The sequence below is a fragment of the Barbatula barbatula genome, assembly GCF_947034865.1.
Source record: "Barbatula barbatula genome assembly, chromosome: 19".
In the NCBI taxonomy this organism is placed as follows: Eukaryota; Metazoa; Chordata; class Actinopteri; order Cypriniformes; family Nemacheilidae; genus Barbatula; species Barbatula barbatula.
The window spans coordinates 16006317-16027572 of NC_136782.1; the positions used below are offsets into that span (position 1 = coordinate 16006317).

Genomic DNA, 21256 nt, shown 5'->3' on the forward strand with positions numbered 1-21256 from the left:
TGAACCACTTTTAGTGCTATATAGAACCATATTTTGGTGCTTCATTGGTGCTTCAAGTTCTTCAGCAGTTCTTTGGGATGACAGAGGTGCTATATAGAACTGCTTAACAGGTTAACAGGCCAACATGTTCTTTGTACGGAAACTGTGCTATATAGCACCTCGGTCACCCAAAAGAACCACTGAAGCATCAAGATATGGTGCTATATATTATTAAAAGTGGTTCAGGTAGGAGCAAAGAACCACTTTTAGTGCTATATAGAGTAGCACCATTCTAGAGTGTAATGTTAAACAATAAAATATAATAGAATATTATTTAAACAGCACATTCTTCAATCTGATAATACATCTTGTTGGAATTAGATGGTGTTTAATGGGCAATATGTATAATTTATAAAGACGCAGGCAGATTATTTACCCACTTTTTATATTTTTATTAAAAACACTACCAGTCAAAAGTTTAGAACACTTAAATGTTTCTCTTCATCTTAAAAAGGTATTGATCTGAAGCTGTATGCTTAGAAGTTTGAGTTTTGTAGACAAAAACATAATTGTGCTAATATAAACCTTTTTACCAACAAAAATGTCAAATTAAAATTGTAGTCAATAAAATGTCTTTGAAATGGGTGATTTTGTATTAATAATGAAAAGAGCACTCAGGAAGAACACAGAATAGATGGCAACCCCTTAAATATTGTTTAAAAAGCATTTAAGGGTGAGACCCCAAGTACTGATGAAAATAGTAATTTTCTAATCATTTTGAGGGTCATTTGAAGAGAGAAAGCAGCGTGGCTCGCGTTTTCTGAGCGGTTTTAGACACGAAATGTGAATCGGGCCTTACGCGGCTGAAAGCTGTCTGCCCAAAGTTGGGGATTTTTTAACTTCTTCGTGCAAAAATAAATGCCAGCTGCTTGCTTTTTCAAAAAACGTGGTGTTTCCATTTGAAACAATTGAAAAAACACGACGTACGCCGGCAGAAACTCCTTCGCGGACACGGTTCTAAAACTTTTGACCTGTAGTGACCTGTAAATGTAACAACATTGAATATTCATTTAAATACAGCTACATTGCTATAAAAGTTGCTTTTTTGGGGGTTTATGCATTTGACAAATCTTCAGACAACCTAAATTCACAATATCTTACAATATTTACAATGTCGGTACACCAGACACGAAAATGTAGGCATCATTACCAGGCATTTGTTGTTATATACGGTCTGAAAAAGACAAATATACAGTATCAGCATACATCCATAAAGGTCTCCAATCACGTGTCTACAAATGCAATGCACTGTTTTTTTGTGTTGATAAACACAAAATGATAAACGCTTACAATGATAAACGCTATTCAGTGCATACTTAGTGTTTGTTGGTATCCGTGATATTGAAGGCAACCCATTTGCCAAGTCAATGTTGAGTTAGCAGACTCTGCATAGGTCTCCATGTGGTTCTGATTACAGGTGACCCTCATTGCATGTTGATATCCAGGACCCCCGTTGTAATAACTTCTAGCACTGCCTTGGTCATCCCATTGGTGACCATTGTGTCCATGGCTCATGTGAATCTGGCTGTTGGGGCTGCAATGGCTGTTTTGTGGAGATGGTGAACAGAGGTGTGCTGAGTTAGATTTTTCCTGATACAGAGGTATCTCTGGGGAGACCGTCTGGTCATGCATTCCAAAGATATCTCTCTGATGGTGAAGATAGTTTTCAACGGGCTCCCGGAAAGTTGATGTGTTCACTTCTGGTTGCCTGTAGCACTCTGTATGGGTGCAGGGAGCTGAATCCGGTTCTGTTGTTGAATGCGTCCGCAGGTATGAGGACAGTACTGAAATATGGTGCATGGCACGGCGTAGGGTTGCGATCTTGGAGAGGCGTTTCCCACTGAGGTCGTGCTTGAGAACGGTGCGTAAAGCGTTGAAAGCCTGATTGTAGTCCAGGATACGCTTTCGTTCCCTGATGTTGGCGGTGACTCTTCGTGCTTTGGACCGTACGGGGCGGTTATGCATCTTGACCACCTTGACGTCCTCCGGATCACTGGGGCAGGGTGAGACGGAATGCTGTTTGGGGTCTTCATTTCGACTGTCATCATCCTGACCCACGGGACAATCCTCCAACTCATCCTCTGAAACTTCAGATTCCGTACTGGTGCCGCCCAAATTCATCGCTGATGGTAAGACCTTCGTCCTGCTTTAAACTACAACTTTTAGCTTAAATATAAGTGGCGTGGCAAGCTTGTTTCTTTAGGATCTACAGAAAGCTTTGGAGAACATCCACATGTTGAAAATCTCTGTTCTTCTACCAAATGAGATCTGACAGTTTCAGCAAAGGTGAGCGGTGCTTTTAAAGACAACCTGAAGTGTCACGTGGGCCAGCTGCCTATAAGCAAAGGTGTATTCTGTGTTTACAAGTGCCCTCCAGGCAAACGTAGACATCAGTCAACAGACTCTGACACACCTCCTCAACACACAGGATCTGCTCTTTCCAACTGTACGGTGCTGAAAATGAGGAATGGAATTTGCAAAGCTGACAGACGTATGTAACTTCAAGGTGTGTGAAAATGACTGCATGTTTGTTTTTGACACTTTAACGGTTATTTATCTTTCTTCCAAAAAAATAAAATGATTTTATGGTGAAAAAAGCCATAATTGAAATGAATTCACACAGATCTTTCATATTCCGAACGTACACACTGGAACCATTGTGCAATTGTACTGATAGTTCACCCAGAAAGGAAAATTCTGTCATTATTTGTTCATCCTCTTTTCAAACCCGAATTACTTTTTTTCTTCCGCAGAACACAAAAGAAGATCATTATTTTGAAGAATGTTGGCAACTGAACAACGGCACACCATTCCCTTCTATTGTATGGACACAAAACCAATGCAAGTCAATGATGGCCGATGTTCTTTGGTTACCAACATTCTTCAAAATATCTTCTTCTGTGTTCTACAGAACAAAGAAAGTCATACGGGTTTGAAATGACAAGAGGATGAACAAATAATGAGAGAATTTACATTTCTTTAAAACATGATTTCTTTCTGCAAGGCAAAACACAATGAAAGATCTTGCACGCTATGAAGGTGTTGAGAGGCCGAAATCCCAATTCAAAACCATAAATCATTGGTCATCTATAATGCGCAACATTGACATCAGTTTAAAAAATATTTAATTCCCAAGTTTTTTCCCCGCCGTGATCCAGATGGATTGCCTTGCCTTGTCCCTGGTGTTGAGAGAAAAATGAGAACATTCATGACAAATTATGGCTTCATCAGATAAGCCGATTTTACCAATTTGCCTTTACACCTTTTCTGTACCAGAGGGATGGAAAAACACTTATCATGTGTCACATAAACTCTGGATCTCTGTATGGTCACAATTAGCTGTTGTGTATTAAGAGATTAGTAGCTTTCCTGGGCTGCAGTGAGGGACAGTGTAATTTGGTTGTCTGTAAAGTCATAAATCTAATGTGCGCTTCCTAAGGGGCAAGAACAGGCAGTAGCCACTTCACTTCAAAGCGGGGGAAAAGGAACACAGGTATTTTACAATTATTACCTGTGATGTGAATTAAGGGCCTTGGTGCTTTTGACTTTTTATCCTGGCAAGCAGCTTCTGTATCCCTGTGTATTTGAACTGTCAGGTTTATTGTAATCGCTGTGGATTATTCTACTGTACATTCTTTTCTATTCTGCCTTGGTTGAATGGTAACAGTCTGCTGTATAAAAAACGATTGTAGTGTTTTTCCCCCAAAACCGTCAAAGGTTTCATTATAAGGGTTGAGACACATTCCCTCAGATGTAAGCTTAAAGTGATAGTTCACTCAAAAATGAAAATTCTGTCATCATTTACTCACCATGATGTATCACTTCCTTCCTTTAATCTTGGACACCGTACACAGTTTGATCACATGTATGTTTAGAAAGACTCACGTACAGCTGCCTGTGTTTGAGAGATGCGCAGAAGAAAAGTGATAAGCATTTTTTTTCATGGAATACCTGATCTTTGTGTCAATGTTCAACGTGGTTTGTTAACTTTATGTTAAAGAAGGTCTACAAATATATAACATGCGTGTCGGTGGCTTGTTGGTGTATATTGGCCTAATATTTATAGTAACTTTGCATTGAAAAAAAACACTTACATTGCGCGATGCATTTATCGAAAGTGACTTATTTAAGTGGGGAAAACATCTAAACAATTACATTTATTCCAAACCTGTATGACATTCTTTTATTCTGCAGAACACAACAGAAGATATTTTGAAGAACGTTGGTAAGCAAACAACATCGCCCCCGTTGACTTCCATTGTATGAATACAAAACCACTGAGGCATTTCTCAAAATATACTCTCGACATAATGCATTATTTTGTTCAGTACACGTAATAAAATAGTTTTTCAAATTCTTAATAGTCAATGGTCTATCAGTTTAACTTTCAGTTGATAGCAAGCAGGTGTACTGAAATAAAATCACTAGAGCATTTCTAGAGAAATTTCTCTGTGGATAGAGGACAACTTCAATAAAAGTTGAACCTTCATTCATAGTCTCACTCACCAGAGAACGCTGCACAAATCAATCTTTCCAGTTTCTAGAGGAAACCACTGGTTAGACCTGCTATGAGCTCTTAATGACAAATGTTTTACTTCTTTCTCTTAGCTTGTGTCAGTTTTACAAACAGCACGGAAGCCTCCAGCCAAATCAGCGGCCAAAGAGTGTTTTCTAACAGCTCAGATCATATCAGCAATGGGTGGTGGTGCAATAACCTTTAAACAAGGAATGAGAAACCATTTCAGACATTGCTTCCTTCCTGTCCACTTTTAACTGCTCAACAGAAAGGGCCTTATTATGACTCCAACCATCTATGTTTAGGTGTCTTAAGTGTCATTTTATACAGTGTCAGTCATTGCGAGCATCCCTGCATTCAATTATGGATGGACGCACTGAATAAGACTCAAATTGTGTGATTGAAATGATTCAATCTTTTGTCATTTCAAATCTGTATGACTTTCTTTCTTCTGGAGAACACAAAAGAAGATATTTTGGAAAATTTTGGTCACGAACAATGGCGGTACCCATTGACTTGCATTGGTTTTGTGTCTATACAGTTGAATTGAATGGGTACCGCCATTGTTCGATTACAGTGCATTCAGGGAATATTTTTGTGTCGTGTGTGTTCCCTGGGAATCAAACTCACAACATTTTCAATACTAACACAATGCTGTAGATAAGTTGCCAGAACATATGCAATTGATTAGGCCTATTTAACAATATTCAGTATGTAGTAAATGACCATACCGTATAAAAGTATTCATAAATACAGACTATTCTGTACATGGTCACAATTGAATGGCTTTTGCTAAGAGTGGTTAGTCAAGCCATTTAGCTACAAGCAATTTACTGTAACGTGTTTTGACTGATAGATGTGTTGACTTCATGTCGCTCATAGGCGTGGGGTGTTTTCCAGTTCTCCAGTGAAAGGCAAATTGGTTTTTGTTAGCGGAAAATAGAGTTGCTTAAGTAGGCATTACAACATCCTCTTCCTTTTCTCGTTCTGCAATTATAATCGAAAATGCGGGTCTGTTTAAACACAGGGCTGTGGGTTGTGACATACTGCGTTTGCTCTATAATTTGAAATTAGTTGTAAAGAGCCACAACCTTTGCACAAGTAAACTCAGACTTGAATAAAAGTCATGACATTTTGGCAGTGGCACATCTTAATATAGAAAAGAATCCGTAGTGTTATTGATATGTTGGTAATGCACCACTAAGCGAGTAATGGACGGTGTTTCTCAAACACAAAAACTACCGCAGCCAGACCGTGGGAACGTGAGCGTAATTGTTTTTTGCTGCTTTTTCTCAGTGGTCATGATAGCAAAGATTAGGGGTCATGAACACAGAAAGTGGAGACTGATGTACTTGGTAATTGAAGGTTTTGTAGGAGAGGTTTGGAAACTAAAGTGCTTTGTAATAATTGATTTTTTTTCTTCCACAGCTTGAAAACAACATGAAATGGATTGGATTGGATTCAATTTATTGTCATTACACACATACAAGTACAGTGCAACGAAATGAAGACTCAATAATGAAATAAAAAAGATCTTTTAAAACTTTTCCAGCATGCATTTTCAGTTTGCTTACACTGTACAATAAGGTTCTATTTGTTATATAGTTTTTCAGCCTTTGTTAGTGAATGTTCCTTAAGGCCAATACAATTATTCATGTTAGTTCACTGTGCATTAACTAATGATACATTAACTGAAATTACCATGAACTAAAATGAATCAATTCTCTTGAAGTAGTGTTCACTGATTTGTTAGTTTATGTTAGCTATTGCGTTAACCTTCTTGTAAAGTGTTTCTCTCCAATTCTTCACATAATATCTAAACTGTCCAAAAAGTGGTTTATAATGGTCAAGACTTTGAACAGTTGATGGCTCGGTCAAAGGTTAAGGAGCAGCCTTGAGCTGGACACTTAACCTGAAGAGCCCATAAGAATGGATTGCCAGGGCATTGTTAGCAAAGCACTCCTCTAAACAAGTTCACTAGACAACATTTTGAAACTGAAATGATTTCCTCCTACCTTTAATTTTGTATTACCTCAGTTGTTCCACCTCACACCCCTGTTCGTGCACCCCACAACGAGGAATGCGTGATTAATCTGCAATGGAAACATTTGCATGTTTGAATCACTAACTGTCCCACCCCGACTTAGTTGTAGACCAACACATAAACATTGATGATTTACAAGAGGGGTTGGCAGATTAATTGTCTTGTACTGAGAACTTCAAGCACGCTCGTAAAACCCACCCCAGCCTTTTTTGACGAATGGGAAGACACCAGTAATTATCGATCGCCATGTATAAATCAAGGTCCTTTTAGATAGCCGTGCAGCGGCTGGGAGAACTAGAGATAGCATGGGCAGGCCATAACTGAGATTTGTATATCTTGAGTCTAAGGTTAGATAATGAGAAGCTGCTTTTTGGCAGTTATTAGAAGACAGTGATACAATTATTGAGATACATGCTTTTAAAGGGGTGGCAAGGCTTGAGAAGTATGCAGGGAAATGAAAGGTCCGTGTGGAAAATACAATTTTCAGTGGTTTCTTACAACATTCCTTAGAAAAAAAGTCACCTATGTGTTATAGTAGGTGACCGCTAATGCGATCTTAATGCATTAGTATGTAAGCTATTTGCTTTCTTTTTTGGATCCAACCGTTGGGTTTACATTAAGAAGAGGTTTATTTAACCCGACAGTTTGTGCACATTTTACCCAACCACGAATTGAACAACCCCGAATTTCTAGAGTGCCTTAAACACAGAACAAACCAAAAATGAACCTCATTACATTCAGTGCGTACATAAACTTCCCCGTCCTTCTGTTCCGTGCATTTTGTTTATAATCTAGTGTGTTCATTTAGGGGGTTCCCGAACGATATGCTATGATCGCTTCGGGCGCATTTAAAAGCGTAATGGAAATGTCTGGGACCTCCTCTGCCCATTCAAGCCCTTGTAAAAAAGTACAACAATATTGTTGACACATGCCTCTGCGATCTGCACTCTGTTGCCCTTGCTAGTTGGCACGAGTCCACCTGTCCCCTGGCTGAGGTGTCGTCTCTTCTCAGGGGAGGTGGGACTGATCTACTTTTATTCACTATCTGGCTGCCTGTGCTCTGTCTCTGGAGTAAAGAAGTGTCGCAGAAATGAGTCATTCCTTGACTTGAGTTTAAAAAGGGAGCCACTCAGAGCTAAATAAACAATGTGTGTATTTCATTCATGCAAACGTGTTTGTGTAAAATCTGTTAAATGCGGAGAAAGCTTCAATTACAAAACAATATATTATTGGTAATAACAGGCAACACGGTTTATACTTTGCTTTTGTTTATCAAGATGAGCACACATGAAGACAATACCACAGGATTAAGGTGAAAGTTGGATGTACTGCTATATTAGTGACTCAAACTGATTTTTTACAGCCTGCACCGCATTTTTTACGTAAACAACCCAAATGTACCCCGGATCCAGATAAAAAAATCACATAAAATGCCAAAGACAATCACGTTGGAATTGTTCATATTAACATTTGTTTGTGAGACGTTAACAGAACATTCCAGAAGAGTGAAATATGAGCTGTTAAAGATACAAGCTGGAGTTTGGATGAAAGCGTGTTGACAAGACACAGGAGATATGAAATCACTTTTGGCCTTTCAAGGCTAAGATGCCATGCTCAAGGCTAGTCGACCGACCACTACCTGTATAGCAGCATTACAGAGACGGAGGACTAACATTATTTCAGCCAGCCCTCTGCAATTAAAAGAGCCGGTCTTTCACTTAGTATTACATTACTAGAGCCCAGTCATGTGATTTATGCTTTGGCTGGAGTCTGTGTTTGACATAACTTTACTGTAAATGCTATGACATGGCCTGTAGGTTAATACTTGTTATGTCCTAGGAATGTAAGCTACCCTCTTTTTTTGGAGTCTGCCTTTCGTAGTTCAGACTGCCCTGAGGTATAGCCTTAAAGTTATGTTTAAACCGTTTTTACTATATCTGGTCAGATTAAAACTTTATAAACATCATAATATGTCTAATGCTAGAACTCTAGCATTCACAAGAGGCAAAGTTCAAATTAAACTTTGAATAAACCAATGAGTCTGGTAAACTCTATGATCATACATTATATAGATGAGATTTTAAATGTTTGTTCTACAATGCTGATAATGCACGAATGAAAAATGAAAATTATAATCTACAAACGCTTATAAATTCAGTTTACAGAGACTTTGAAGTGTCTTCTGAATAGCCGTGTGATTTTTTCAACCTAAATGAGGAACTTCCTAAATAGCCTTTGGTTTTAACAAGAAGTAACATACAGGGAGGGAGTTCAAGAGTTCACAGGGGTTATTGTCCATGTCACTCTATCCTGAGAAATCTGACCCCTTTCACAGGTCTGAGGATGGACATTCTAAAGTGATGGACCTTTCTTTAATAATGTCTGTAATCTGTTTCGCAGAATTATTGCCGATAAAAATAATCCTATACCATGACATTTTCATTTGATGAAACAATCTTGATGTTAAAAATCACACCTTTCTTGGTCAGTTATCTGTCTATGGTGAATTTGGCCCTGATCTGTGGTTTAAGACACAACTAAAGACATGGGTAGTACTTGTCTGCCCCCCTCTGGTTAATCTGAGAGAATGCATTGAATACAAACTACCCAGACTAGCTAAATATGACAGAAAATTATGATAATGGTTTAAGTGGTTGATAAAGCATGGTAGAATTTAAAGTATAAACACTTCATTTCAAGCTTATTCCACATCTACACCCAAAAAATAACGGTGCTTAAAGACGTAGTTCACTTTCAAAATGAAAATTCAAAAATTTGCATGCCCTCTTTTCATTTCAACCCTGTATGACTTTCTTAAAGAATTGACCACAAAAGAATTGTAACCTATGCATGTGAATGGGGGGCTTTCAACAACATTCTTCGTTATGTGGAAAAAAGTAATACAGTTTGAAATGACAAGAGGGTGAGTAAATGATGACATGATTTTCATTTTGAAGGTGAACAACACCTTTAAACCGTTACTTGCACAATGCCACAGAAGACCCATTTTTGATCCCACAAACAACCATTCAAAGGTCATCTCTTACCTTTTTATGATCTGAAGCATTGTATAATTTTTCGCCACAAAGAATCTTTTGAGAAACAGAAATGTTCTTTGGATGTTAAATGTTCTTTTAGAAAAAAAGATTCTTCGATGGCATCTTGAAGCCCCTTGATTTTTAAGTGTATGCGGACACTGTCAGAAAGGGAAACTGTTTGAAGTTGATCAATGGTCATGTCCTCATTTCTATTACCGCTGAACGCATATCTAGGGAGATTGTAACCGAACCTGACCCAGATCTATAATCCACTCCCACTTTAGTATGGTTCAAAGTGCAAACTTTGATGGATAACCATGACCACCTGCGGCAGAGTTACCCCACCCGGGCCCACCGGCAAGCCTCAGCAACCTTCCGAAGGGAAATCAACATGACATTAAAAGTAAAGAAAAACACAATATACATTATTTATTGGGTGGAAATTACGAGTGGACAAGCTTTGAATATTCGGTCTGGAACAAGTAGGGGTGCCTCTGCACATCCCAAAAAGTAAACATGCTTTTCATATGCATTTAAAGGCTAAAAATGTAAAAACACAGATGAGAGCGTGTCTACCGTCACAACAAACGACACTATGGTGGGGATATCGTGAGTTTGCGTGACTGCTTCCTGTGGCCTTGACTGGGAAGGATCCAAGCCTTGTGTCGCGACGCACGAAACACCGCCCGCCTCTCGCTGGCACCCCCAAACGCAGGCGGTGATTGGGCAGGGCAAATGTAACAACTCCCCTCGTCCACCGAGCACCGGTTGAGCACATACTGTCACTTGCGTTACTGTTAAATGGAGGAACGTCCCTGTGAAGGGGCAACAGGAGTATATACAAGTCATGGAGCAGAAAACGCACCGGATCGATCGAACATATCGGTAAACAATGATCAGAACCACTGTCAGCTCAAGAACGAGAAAACGCAGACGAAGAAAACAGGTTGGTAACCAGCATATCTTACCGTTCTCCTCTAAGCTCATTCAAGCCGCAAATACTCGTCGCCGCATGTTTATGAACGCGAAAGCGGCTCGAGTCACATCAAATACCGAACGTGTTCGAGCGAGCCTAGTGTTTTATATAGTTAGTTTAAGCATTAGCCTCGAAGCTAGCTAGCGTGTAGGGACATTGACCTTGTGCACCGAACTCTCATCACACTAGTTTGCCGATCACATATATTCCTGACTTTTACATCTTCGGCAAACGCAACGTTTAGTTCGATGCCCTTTTAAGAGTAGGATTGTGTTCGGCGGGGGTCTAGAATAGCCTGTTAGCTCTGCCCGGTAGCTGCCACAGCAACATGAACCGGCTACTGTGGAATGTTCCTGCTCGTAGCTTAAGCTTGTTCTGTTATTTCCTGTCCGCCATGATGGACGGCCAGCGCTCACAAACTTCACCGCGGTCCGTTTTGTCTCACAAACAGAATAACTTTGAAGCGTAGCGGGGCTTAAACAGTCGGCCGTGTTAGCTTTGTTGTCCATGACGCTAACGTTAATAGTGTTGTCACTCTGAGGGGTGTCTGTGTGCCAGTTTAGCTCGAAACGGGGCCTAATGCTCTCGTGTCACTATCTGACAGTCATGTGAGTGGGCCTGGCAGGGACTGGGCTCGCGATTACCGCCGTTTCACTATCGGCACACTGAAGTGGTCTAAATGGAAAGCTTTGGAAAATTCCATAAGTGTACAAATGGGAACGCAGGTGCTAGTTTTGCAGCTATAGAGTTTTCCTATGTAAAGCGATTGACAAAATAGTTATGTTTGGTTGAATAATAGTATGTTGTTGGCCACATCTTGTTTTGGGGGGGTAGTCGCCCGTGCCTTTTAATACTTCTGTGCACGACGGTCATTGCGCTTCTGGCCACTCGTCAAACTCCTGTTAGATTTTAATTATACGTTAGTGTCATCATTAAAAGTGTGATGTGCATTTGAACCCATACCTTTGAGTCATGGTGTAAAGCACCCCGAGTCTGGGTAAACTTTTGGTACGAGGCCATTAAGTGCCGAGTTCTGGCAGCTAGCGTGTACAATCGCCCCCGAAATAAGACACGGTTGCGAACGTAAAACTGTTCACTTTCGATGCACATACAGTTCTGTCTTGAAATATGCGTTTGCGTCGCCACGTTAAAATAGTTGTAATGTATAAACAATCACGTCTGCCTGCGGCCAATCGTGCAGGCTAACCGCTTAGCATGCTAGCTAGCTGATGACTTGGCCGGTTTGTTGACCGAATAAACACGTACGCTTGGTTTTAAATAGACAATACACTTGATAATCGGGTTAATCGAGTATTTTATGAAGCGTGGATGTTAAAGGGCTGACTTGTTGTTGGTACGGAGTTTGGCTAGGTCTAGTTCACATTTCCACACAAACGAAAGCTAAATGCAACGCACGAAATGCTAAAGGGCGTTCAACCGTATACCGATTCATTCAACTTTTGATGCATTTCAGCGATTTTTAAACGGGTTCCGCCAATGCTGGGGAACTACCCAAATGCAACTGAGTGCTCCATTTTGACACGTCATACCTCCGGTTAAAAATAGGGCGATGTCAGACTCCAGTCGGTCGATGAGAGCACACTTGCATAGGATAGGTTTCACGCCTCATAGTTTAGCCCAGTATTATTTTTTGCCAGTTAATTCGAGTATTGCATTTTCACAATCCTTTGCTTTCTTAATCTTTTCGCATAATGTGCCAAGATAACTATTATGACTGGCGGAATGTTATGCCAGTTTTATTTCCCATGGGGATTTTTATTGAGCTGCTATAAATACTTCCTTAAGTGACAAAGAATAACAAAATGGCAAAAATACTGGTTCTATATATAATCTTAAACTATTTCATTTAAGTGATAATACATAATCCTTATTTCAGATTACGACTATTGACAATATTAACAAATTACGGCTATTGACAAAGTCGGTTCAGATGCAGGAAGGTTATGGCTATCAAATAGCAGACATCACTTGAGTTTTTTAAATATATATCCCACATGGTTTCTCAGTGTAACTTCCAGGAGTGAGCCAGTCATCTACATGACCCTGGCTTGGTTCCGGTAAGCATTCTTAAGTCTGAATACTCCATGATCATGTACAAACATTGACTAGACTTGACTGTTGCCATCCTAGAACTTGAGATTTGATTCGGACATTGGTCAAAAAAGTAGGTCCACCAGATCACTTGATTCAGTATTTAACATTTATCACTTTTTTTCTCTTCCATGCACAGAAAATGGCAAAATAAATGGAGCTCTGAAGGAGGGAGAGGTGACTCCCAGACCCTTTAACCCAGACAGCTCCCCGCACCCTGCAAACGGCAATGGCGACAGACACCTGCTAGAAATTAACGTGAAACCGAAGCCCACTCGACGGGTCTTCCTCAGCGACTCGACAGGGGACAGAAAAGGTAGAAACGCTAGCAGAAACAGCATGGACTACAAAAATGATAAGTCCTCAGAGCTAAAAACAATCGAGGGGAAAAAAGAGGTTTTGGCTTCGCTGAACGGTGTGGTGTCGCTCAACTCTGTACCACTTACCAACGGTTACCCTTGCAAACCTGGAGCTGACAACGATGGAAGTGGCTCAGAGAGTGGATACACGACTCCCAAAAAGCGTCGGGCCCAAAGGAATGGCAAAGCTGGGGACAATGTGACTCCTTCTACCCAGGGAAAAGCCATGCAGCAGGGCAGCAAACAAGACCATGGGTCTGCGGCACCAGAGTCAGCCGACAGAGCCTCTCGGGTGGAGAGTGGCAGAGCCGGTTCAAAGCAAGAAGGTTGCTACATAAAAGCCAAGGAACCACACACGTCCGCCACCCCACCTCCTCCGCCAGCGGCCGAACTTCAACGCAAGAACTCGGACAGCAAAGCCACTGGCAAAAAGTTTGAAGAACGGTCCAGCAAAGTTAAGGTGGCCACGTCCACCAAAGAGGACTCGTGGACCTTGTTCAAGCCTCCACCTGTTTTTCCTGTGGATAATAGTAGCGCTAAGATTGTGCCTAAGATCAGTTATGCAAGCAAAGTGAAGGAGAACCTCAACAAGACTGCCCAAACGGGTGGGGAGGCTCTCACTCCTGCTCCCCAGCTGCCTGGGAGACCGCCACAGGTCCCCATGTCTGCGGTGAAAACCATCACCTCAGCTAGCTTTACCAACGGTCCCCTGCCAGGGGAAGGAAATGGCTGCCCAACGGCAAGCACTGGTCCTCTGGTGTACCCAGCTGTTCCTGCTGAGAATGTAGCATCTCCCCCTGGCTGTGCTAGTACCCCCCTTGGAAGTTCCACCACCTCTTTGACTGAGCCCAGGAAGGCCAGTCTGTTTGTTTACCCCAATATGCAACTTTCGCTCCCTAGCGGCCGCCAAGCCGACCCCCCTGCTGCTCCGACAAATCAGAAGTCTCTGGGGGACATTTTTCAGAATCAGTGGGGCTTGTCCTTTATCAACGAGCCTAGTGCTGGTCCAGAGACCGTGGCTTATCGCTCTAACGGAAAGGAGGTGGAGGTGAGCTTTCAGGGAGACTGTCCAGCTACCGAGGCCGCTCAGACCTCCGGTACCTCTCAGAGACTGGATCAACCGCCCTTTCCCAAGGCTCACCAGCCAGAAAAACGGACTAACGCTCAGAATCTGAGCAGAGGTGCCGCTGTGGTGAGCAGGTCCGTACTCGAGACCTCTGTCCTCGACCTGGAAGCCCAGAAAGATGAGACGGGGGTTCATGGTGCAATAGTGTTTTGTTCTTCCTCTAAGGATGTTTGTGCCGAGCTGCCTCCCACCTCACCGGCTGCACCTAAGGTGGCTTTGGCCATGGACCAGGGTCTTACTAAGGGCTTTGACAGGAGGTCTAGTTGTGGGTCGTTTGATCTAAAAGCTGCTGTAATTTATCACACTAAAGGTAAACCAGACTTTCTGAATAGAACCCATTTTATTACATGTTTTAGATGTACAAGATATATATAGGGAATGTTGATTGGTTTAGATTACAGCTGTAATCAACCTGCTATAATTAGAATGATGGAGATTGCTAGTTTTGTGCACTAAAAATATATTATAAGACACTGCATGCATTTATATAAATGTAATGTCTTTGTTGTCATATAAATCTATGACATAGCAGGATTTTGTAGCTTTGTTGTTTGTTTTTTAAAAATTGAAATAGCTTTTTGAGATGTAGTGTTTTCAAGTTAAATTGAAACAACAGAGACAGACGGATCCTGACAATTTGATGTTATACTTGGGTATTTTTGCACTAACTTTCATCTACCTCTTTTTGCAGGAATGGAATATATTTTGAATTTGCAAAAACAAGGTAAGCTACTTTTTCCTGCTAGCCTTAAAAAGTTAAAGGAATAGTTCACCTTTAAAATAAAAATCTGTCATTATTTGTGTGGCTTTCTCTCTTATGCAAAACACAAAAGAAGAAATTCAGAAAAATGTTGGTCCCCATTGACTTGCATTGGTTTTATGTCCTTACAACAGAAGTGAATGGGGACCAACAATTACCAAATTTTTTCAAAATATCTTTTTTCAAAAAATATCGTTTTGCAGAAGAAAGAAAATGACAACTGAGTGAGTAAATGAAGTCTGAACTCATTTTGGATGTGAACTATTCCTCTAACATGTCTTAAAATCAGTTCAACACACTGTTTATAAACATTTACATTTAATCATTTAGCAGACGCTTTTATCCAAAGAGTTCAGGGAGCAATAAGCGATATGTCATAACAGCCTTTGCAGGCTAGCATTAGAGTGAAGCGGTAGTTCCCTTCAAAAACAAAATGTTGTCAGCATTTATTCACACTTATTATTTATTCACACATGTAATTTAAAACCTACATATGACTCTTTCTTCTGTGCAACCCAAAAAAGATGTGAAATGTCTAAGTGGTTTTGTGTCCACTGGAGGGGTTGGTCGCGTTTGAATACCAACGTTCTTCAAAATATCATTTGTGTTCTGCAGAAGAAAAAAGTCATACAGGTTGATGAAGAATTTTGGGGGAAAAAATGTGTTCGGGTGAATTATCCCTTTCATGTTTCAGCTTTTGGGTATTGCAACCCAGTGTCTCATCTGGTAAGCCCCCAATCCCCCATCTCACTTTGTGCATAGTTGTGGAATTTGTATAGAAGTAAGTAGGGATGCTCCGATCCACCTTTTTTGCTTCCGATACCGATTCCGATACCTGAGATTCAGTATTGGCCGATACCGAGTACCGATCCGATACTAAGGTAAAAATTTTAAAGTGCACAATTACTTAATAAACTATGTGCATTGCTGTGCAAGACATCAGGCTCGACTTAACATAAATTTCCTGACCCCGTAAAACAAAATAACAAACTAATGATTCACAAATTTCGTAAATAGTTTATTAAACCAGCACCGGTGCAAAACAAATGAAAAATAAAACAAAAGTGTTCACTATCTTTGGACAAAAGACATTCAAAATTAAAGTGCAAATTAAGCAGCTGAATATAACAACAGCTTCACTAGCTTGATAAACGGGTATAAATAAATGGAAACAAAATCTCTTAATAATTTTTAAGAAAGTGCAAAAATAATTAAAAAATCAATTCCCAAAAAAGCTGCTGAAATTGAGCAAAAAAGTAATAGCTTTACTGCTTTAGATATTCAAAATAACATGAATCAGATCTTTTTAATGCTTTAGTCACTAAAGCAAAGTCCACTTAACTAAAGTTTAGTGAAAATAAAATTTAACATCCAACACAGAAACAGATGAATAAAACACTAGCTTCCCTAGCTTAGTAAAACTGCACATGTTTGTTGCATTAAACGTGGCATTTTGTGGCACAAAATTCTCATCCAACCAGTGTACGGTTAAAGTTAAAAGCGACACGGTGGACACGTCGCAGCTCCAGATATCTGTTGTAAAACTCACCGCATTGACATCTTTAATTTTTTCGGATATGTGTTTGCAGACTTTTCGGTACAGTTCAAGGTAGAGTTAAATATTTACGCTTCGGCGTGTCGTACTGCGGCTCCAGGTGGTTTATAAGGAGTCTGAAGCCATTATTCGCAACGACGGACAGCGGTTGCCCATCCATAACAATGAAAGCGGTGGAACTTATTGGCGTAGCTGTTGTAAAATAACTCCAAATGACAGATATTTTGGCTCGCTCCATGCTGTTCGCTGCTATATGTTCACTTGCACTACGTACAGAGCACGTTGCTAGCGTATGATGTCACACGTTGCTAGCGTATGATGTCACACGTTGCGCAAAGCACAGCCGCCCACGAGAGAGTTTAAGCGCCGGTGTCTCCATGAACTTTTACATCGTCTAGCACAAATTTTATGTCAGATCGGGTATCGGTGACAAATTGCACCGATACCCGATCTAGAATTTTATTACGTATCGACGCCGATACCCGATACAAATATCGGATCGGAGCATCCCTAGAAGTAAGTAAACTGTCCTTTTTAATCCCGCCTATGTTCACATTTTCCTGCAGATCCAAATCGAGTAGTCCTCTACAGCGAGTCATGGGATGGACCTGCTCAATGAAGCTGCATCTGGACACTAAATCTCAGCTGAACTCTGCTGCAAAAGATGTGCTTGAGGAACAAGACTGCTGCCTCCGAACATCCTGAATCGGAACTAATCCAATCTTAACATGGTTTAGAAAGGACCTTGTAACCAGTAAGCAGTCAAGGCGAGAGGAAACAAAAGAGTACGCTTAAGAAAACGGGTTAGATGATTTTAGTATATTAGAATGGAAGACAATGAGCTGTTGAACTGAACTCTAATGCGCATATGTTGCTGAAGACAATTTGGATGACTATGGGGACGTAAAACCCACATGTCAAACATGACTCAAACTTTGGACAAAAGCTTCTCCTTTAAGTACTCATGGACCTAAGAGAGCTGTCTTCATCTCCAGCCTCCTGGGGAAGAAGATATGTTACCACACCTCCTCGTTCACACTCTTAAAATCAAACGATGTAGACTCAAAGTGGTTTTGTGTGCATACACATTGAATTCCTCGATCTTGAGTGTTGCTCTCTAGTGAAATAACATACTGTGGCCAGATGAACATGGCTTTTTTTTTTGAGATTCAGGGGAATCCAGCTACATCCATGTCTGAGGGGGCGCGTCGCCTCTGGGATTAATAATTGTCTTAATTTAATTTCTGGACTAGACCGAGTCTTGTTAGTGACGTGTCTAATTTTTCTTTTCATTGAGCAGGTTTTCGAGCTACACTTTGGTTGGAAAACTGTAGTGTGCATGTGCAGTATGCCGCTCTGTGCGTCCTCTTGAAAGAATTCAAAGTGCTATCATTCAGAAGTCTGTCGTCCGTTCACGTTTCTGACAGACATTCACGTTTCTTGCTCATTGTAGGAGCGCGTAAACTGAGGGCAGGGCTGTAACATTTCATTTGGAGCGTTTTTATGTTTTTTTAAATAACAGGTAGGACCCTGAAGACTAATCGCTAGATGTGCCACTCTTTACACAGTTGCTTTAACTCCGGCACTGATAGGTACAGTACGTCGCAGGTATTTTAGAAGTGTTTTAAAACATGGTTATGATCTTCCTTTCGATTAGTTCTCTAGAACTGCTTGTCTACTTGGGGTTTTGTTTTTGCCCAAATAGACAATACTAACTCCAGTTATGTTGTGGAGGTGTGTCATTTCGGAGCATACCAGAGAACGCTTGCTAGATTCAGACTTTATATTTTACTAGCCCCGCCTCTCTGGTTTGCTTTTTATTGAGCCCCGCGAGTCAAACTAGTCACACTTAATGGACTTTGGCGTATGTTTTTGTTTTTTTAGCTTATCGATTATATATTTGCTTAAGCACACGAGCCTCATCGATAGAACCGCTGTTGACAGGATTTGTGCCTGTATACGTCTTCTTTCTCATGTCAGAAAATGCATTCTGAAGTCTATCCTCTGTTGTATCATTTCACAAATTCATTGATTTATACATAAAATCAGTAGCACTTTAAGTATTATGTTTTTGAATTGTATTTCCTTAAATGTTGACATATCAGTACATGTTTGAAATTCTAGTAATCTATCATAGGCTACTAACTTTAACTTCTACCTAAGGACTGTCGGTCCACAATCTCGAAAGATAATAAAGAAAAAAAAAAAAAAGGTAAAAGAAAGAAAATGAAAAAGACGCTCAGGTAGATTTAGGGCAGTGTTATTCTATCTAACAAAAATTCATCAACAGTGTTATTGCCAAAAATGAAAAGAACGTCCCATGTTTGTACCAGCTGTTTTTAAAATGTTAACCTTTAAGGGAACAGATTTAAGTTTTGAGAGCCAAGCTTACGTCTTCACAGGCATCAAAATGGTTTCTGTACATGACCACAAGACACTGCCAGGTGAAAAGATGCAAGTACACATGGACAAAGTTAACCACACTACGTATCTATGTCTGTTTTTATGTTTCGGTTCGCGTTTCAAAAAGCAGCGTGTGCAGGTTTCCATTGTGGACAGAACCTGGAACGTGTTGCTGTAGTTCTTAATTGAGTTTCTCTTCTTGAGGTGTCCGATGTCTTTACTGTATGTTGGTTTAAAGCGTCGGCCTGATGATGAAACTGTGCTAAAACTCAAGTTAACAGACCTAAGGTTGTTTTGTTCTTCTCTAATTCCGGTTGGATTCCACTTAAAATCAGCTTTGTGCAATGTAGAGAAATCCTGCTTATTTCTTGGCTTTTTTTAGACGCTCATCACTTTATGGCTTTACTTGAGCTTTTATTGTAGTTAATAATTGTCTTTAAACGGCTCACGTAGAGCATTCCTAGATTTGTTTTTCTTTTCTTTCGATATCCAAGGGATTTGCTTAAGGAGTTACGGATGTAGGCATAATTTACAACCATCTGTTATCAAGTTAATCATGAAATACCTCCGTGAACACGTGTTGTCCCGGTATCCCTGTTTTCACCTTGTCGTAGTCATGATTTTCATTGTAAACCCTGTCAACAGAATGAACTACATCATGAAACTAAACTCCAGGGGTAGCTGCACATACAGAGGTTCTATGCAGAGAACAGAGCCAAGTTTATAGTTTGGGGGGTTGCACATTAGCTTAATTTACTCAATTCAAATAAGCACTTATTACCCCGCAAATGCTATCATTGCAATATAAATTATTTACACAAAAGATGTTCTTTAGCTGCCCTTATCTAGTGTTTAAAGCAATGAAAGCATGTACAGGTGGGAGAGAGGTACAGATGTACTTGATGGGTTTGATTGCAAAATCTGTACCAAGAAAATGGCATATTCATGTGTTCTCTTGATGTATGAATGAGTGTTCTTGTCCTGTCCTTACAACTCAACTGGGTTTGCGAGTGGATGCATATATGTGTGTTTTCGTGTGCAAGCATGATTCGTCCTCATCCATACGCTCGATTATATGCAAGTTAATATTGCGAACTGTTTAAGTTCAGGGTGCCTGTGTTAAGCGATATATTAAATGGAATCACATCAGAACATGAAACGCTTGCTTTTCCTTAATTCCCTCCCCACCGATCTTCAGTTGTGCCATGTTTTGACTGTTAAAAGTTTTAATTAATATTTCATTTTTATGTTGCTCTCTCTGAATTGCCTACAGTGGACACAAAGAGGGAGTGACATTTATGTCTCAAAAATCTTTGTCACTGCTAATAAAAATCTGAAAAAGATGTGGCTTTCTTCGTCATTTTTAAGAAAACGTGTTGGTTTTAGATTGCATAAATTGCGTAACTTAAATTACTTAACCCACATAACGAAAATTCTGTAATTATATCACCTTTTGTCATTTTAGACCTGTATGACTTTCTTCTGCAGAACACAAAAGAAGATATTTTGCTAACAGAAAATGTTGCCTCCCATTGATTTGCATTGGTTTTATGTTCATACAATAGAAGTCAATGGGGACCAATGGTTTTTGTTTGCCATCATTGTTCAAAATATCGTTTGTGTTTTACAGAAGAAAGGAAATTAAACAGGTTTAAAATAACAACAGAATGGATGCAGAGTGGAAGATATACCAAACAGTGACGGTACTCATTCACTATTGTACGGACACAAAATCCACAAATCAATGGGTCCCGCTGTTGTTTGGTTACCAACATCCTTAAAAATATATTATTTTGGGTTTTCTAGAAGAAAGAAAGTCAGTCATACAGGTCTAGAATGTCAAGAGAGTGAGTAAAAGATGACAGAATGTTCTATTTTAGATTAACTATCCCTGTAAACCATGTGCAAGTCTGCTCTCTGAATTTACATCAGCATCTCCCAGTTTATATTTCTTTTTTGTATCTATTAAATTGTCTTCATAGTTATTGAATTATATACAGGACAGACAGGCAGAACTTGTGTTTTCCCAGGGAAAGCCCCCGCTCCCCTTCAGGCATCTCAGAAAACTGAGACGTGTGAGTGTGACTCAAATAGGGAATGCTGGAGGTTCAGTTAAATTTGTATCAGGTAGTTTTTTATCATGTAGTTTACACACATCTAATTGTTTTATCATCTCTAGAAAGAAGCTTTATAAACATGTCATTGCTGTATGTACATGTTGGTTTAGTATGAGTCACATACCCACCTTGACTCAGGTTCAGAAATGTAACACTGGGTGTCGCTGTTGTCTATCAAAACCACAAACAAAAGCTCAACAGTAAAATAATG

General features: G+C 40.1%; 2 protein-coding genes across 5 annotated transcripts; one reads left to right on the forward strand and one right to left on the reverse strand.

Moving 5' to 3' along the window:
* Positions 1 to 234: 234 nt before the first annotated feature.
* Positions 235 to 9815, reverse strand: LOC306909007 (class A basic helix-loop-helix protein 9). Of its 3 annotated transcripts, XM_079482342.1 has the most exons (4): positions 9647 to 9815; positions 6571 to 6648; positions 3849 to 3934; positions 235 to 2493 (listed from the first exon to the last, which is right to left on the reverse strand). In XM_079482342.1, the coding sequence occupies exon 4, from the start codon at positions 2158 to 2160 to the stop codon at positions 1345 to 1347; it is 816 nt and encodes a 271-aa protein (XP_079338468.1). In that variant the 5' UTR covers positions 2161 to 2493; positions 3849 to 3934; positions 6571 to 6648; positions 9647 to 9815; the 3' UTR covers positions 235 to 1344. The 3 variants fall into 3 exon arrangements, 2 of the variants coding, with proteins under 2 accessions (XP_079338468.1, XP_079338469.1); XM_079482343.1 differs by lacking the exon at positions 6571 to 6648; XR_013788055.1 differs by lacking the exon at positions 235 to 2493 and having other exon boundaries at positions 3017 to 3934.
* A 409-nt stretch (positions 9816 to 10224) lies between these two features.
* nufip2 (nuclear FMR1 interacting protein 2) lies at positions 10225 to 20264 on the forward strand. Of its 2 annotated transcripts, none has more exons than XM_079480797.1 (4): positions 10225 to 10583; positions 12865 to 14520; positions 14902 to 14934; positions 17092 to 20264. In XM_079480797.1, exons 1-4 carry the CDS (start codon positions 10439 to 10441, stop codon positions 17142 to 17144), a joined length of 1887 nt encoding a protein of 628 aa, XP_079336923.1. In that variant the 5' UTR covers positions 10225 to 10438; the 3' UTR covers positions 17145 to 20264. The 2 variants fall into 2 exon arrangements, with proteins under 2 accessions (XP_079336923.1, XP_079336924.1); XM_079480798.1 differs by lacking the exon at positions 10225 to 10583 and adding an exon at positions 10971 to 12691 and having other exon boundaries at positions 17092 to 18709.
* The last annotated feature ends 992 nt before the right edge of the window (positions 20265 to 21256 follow it).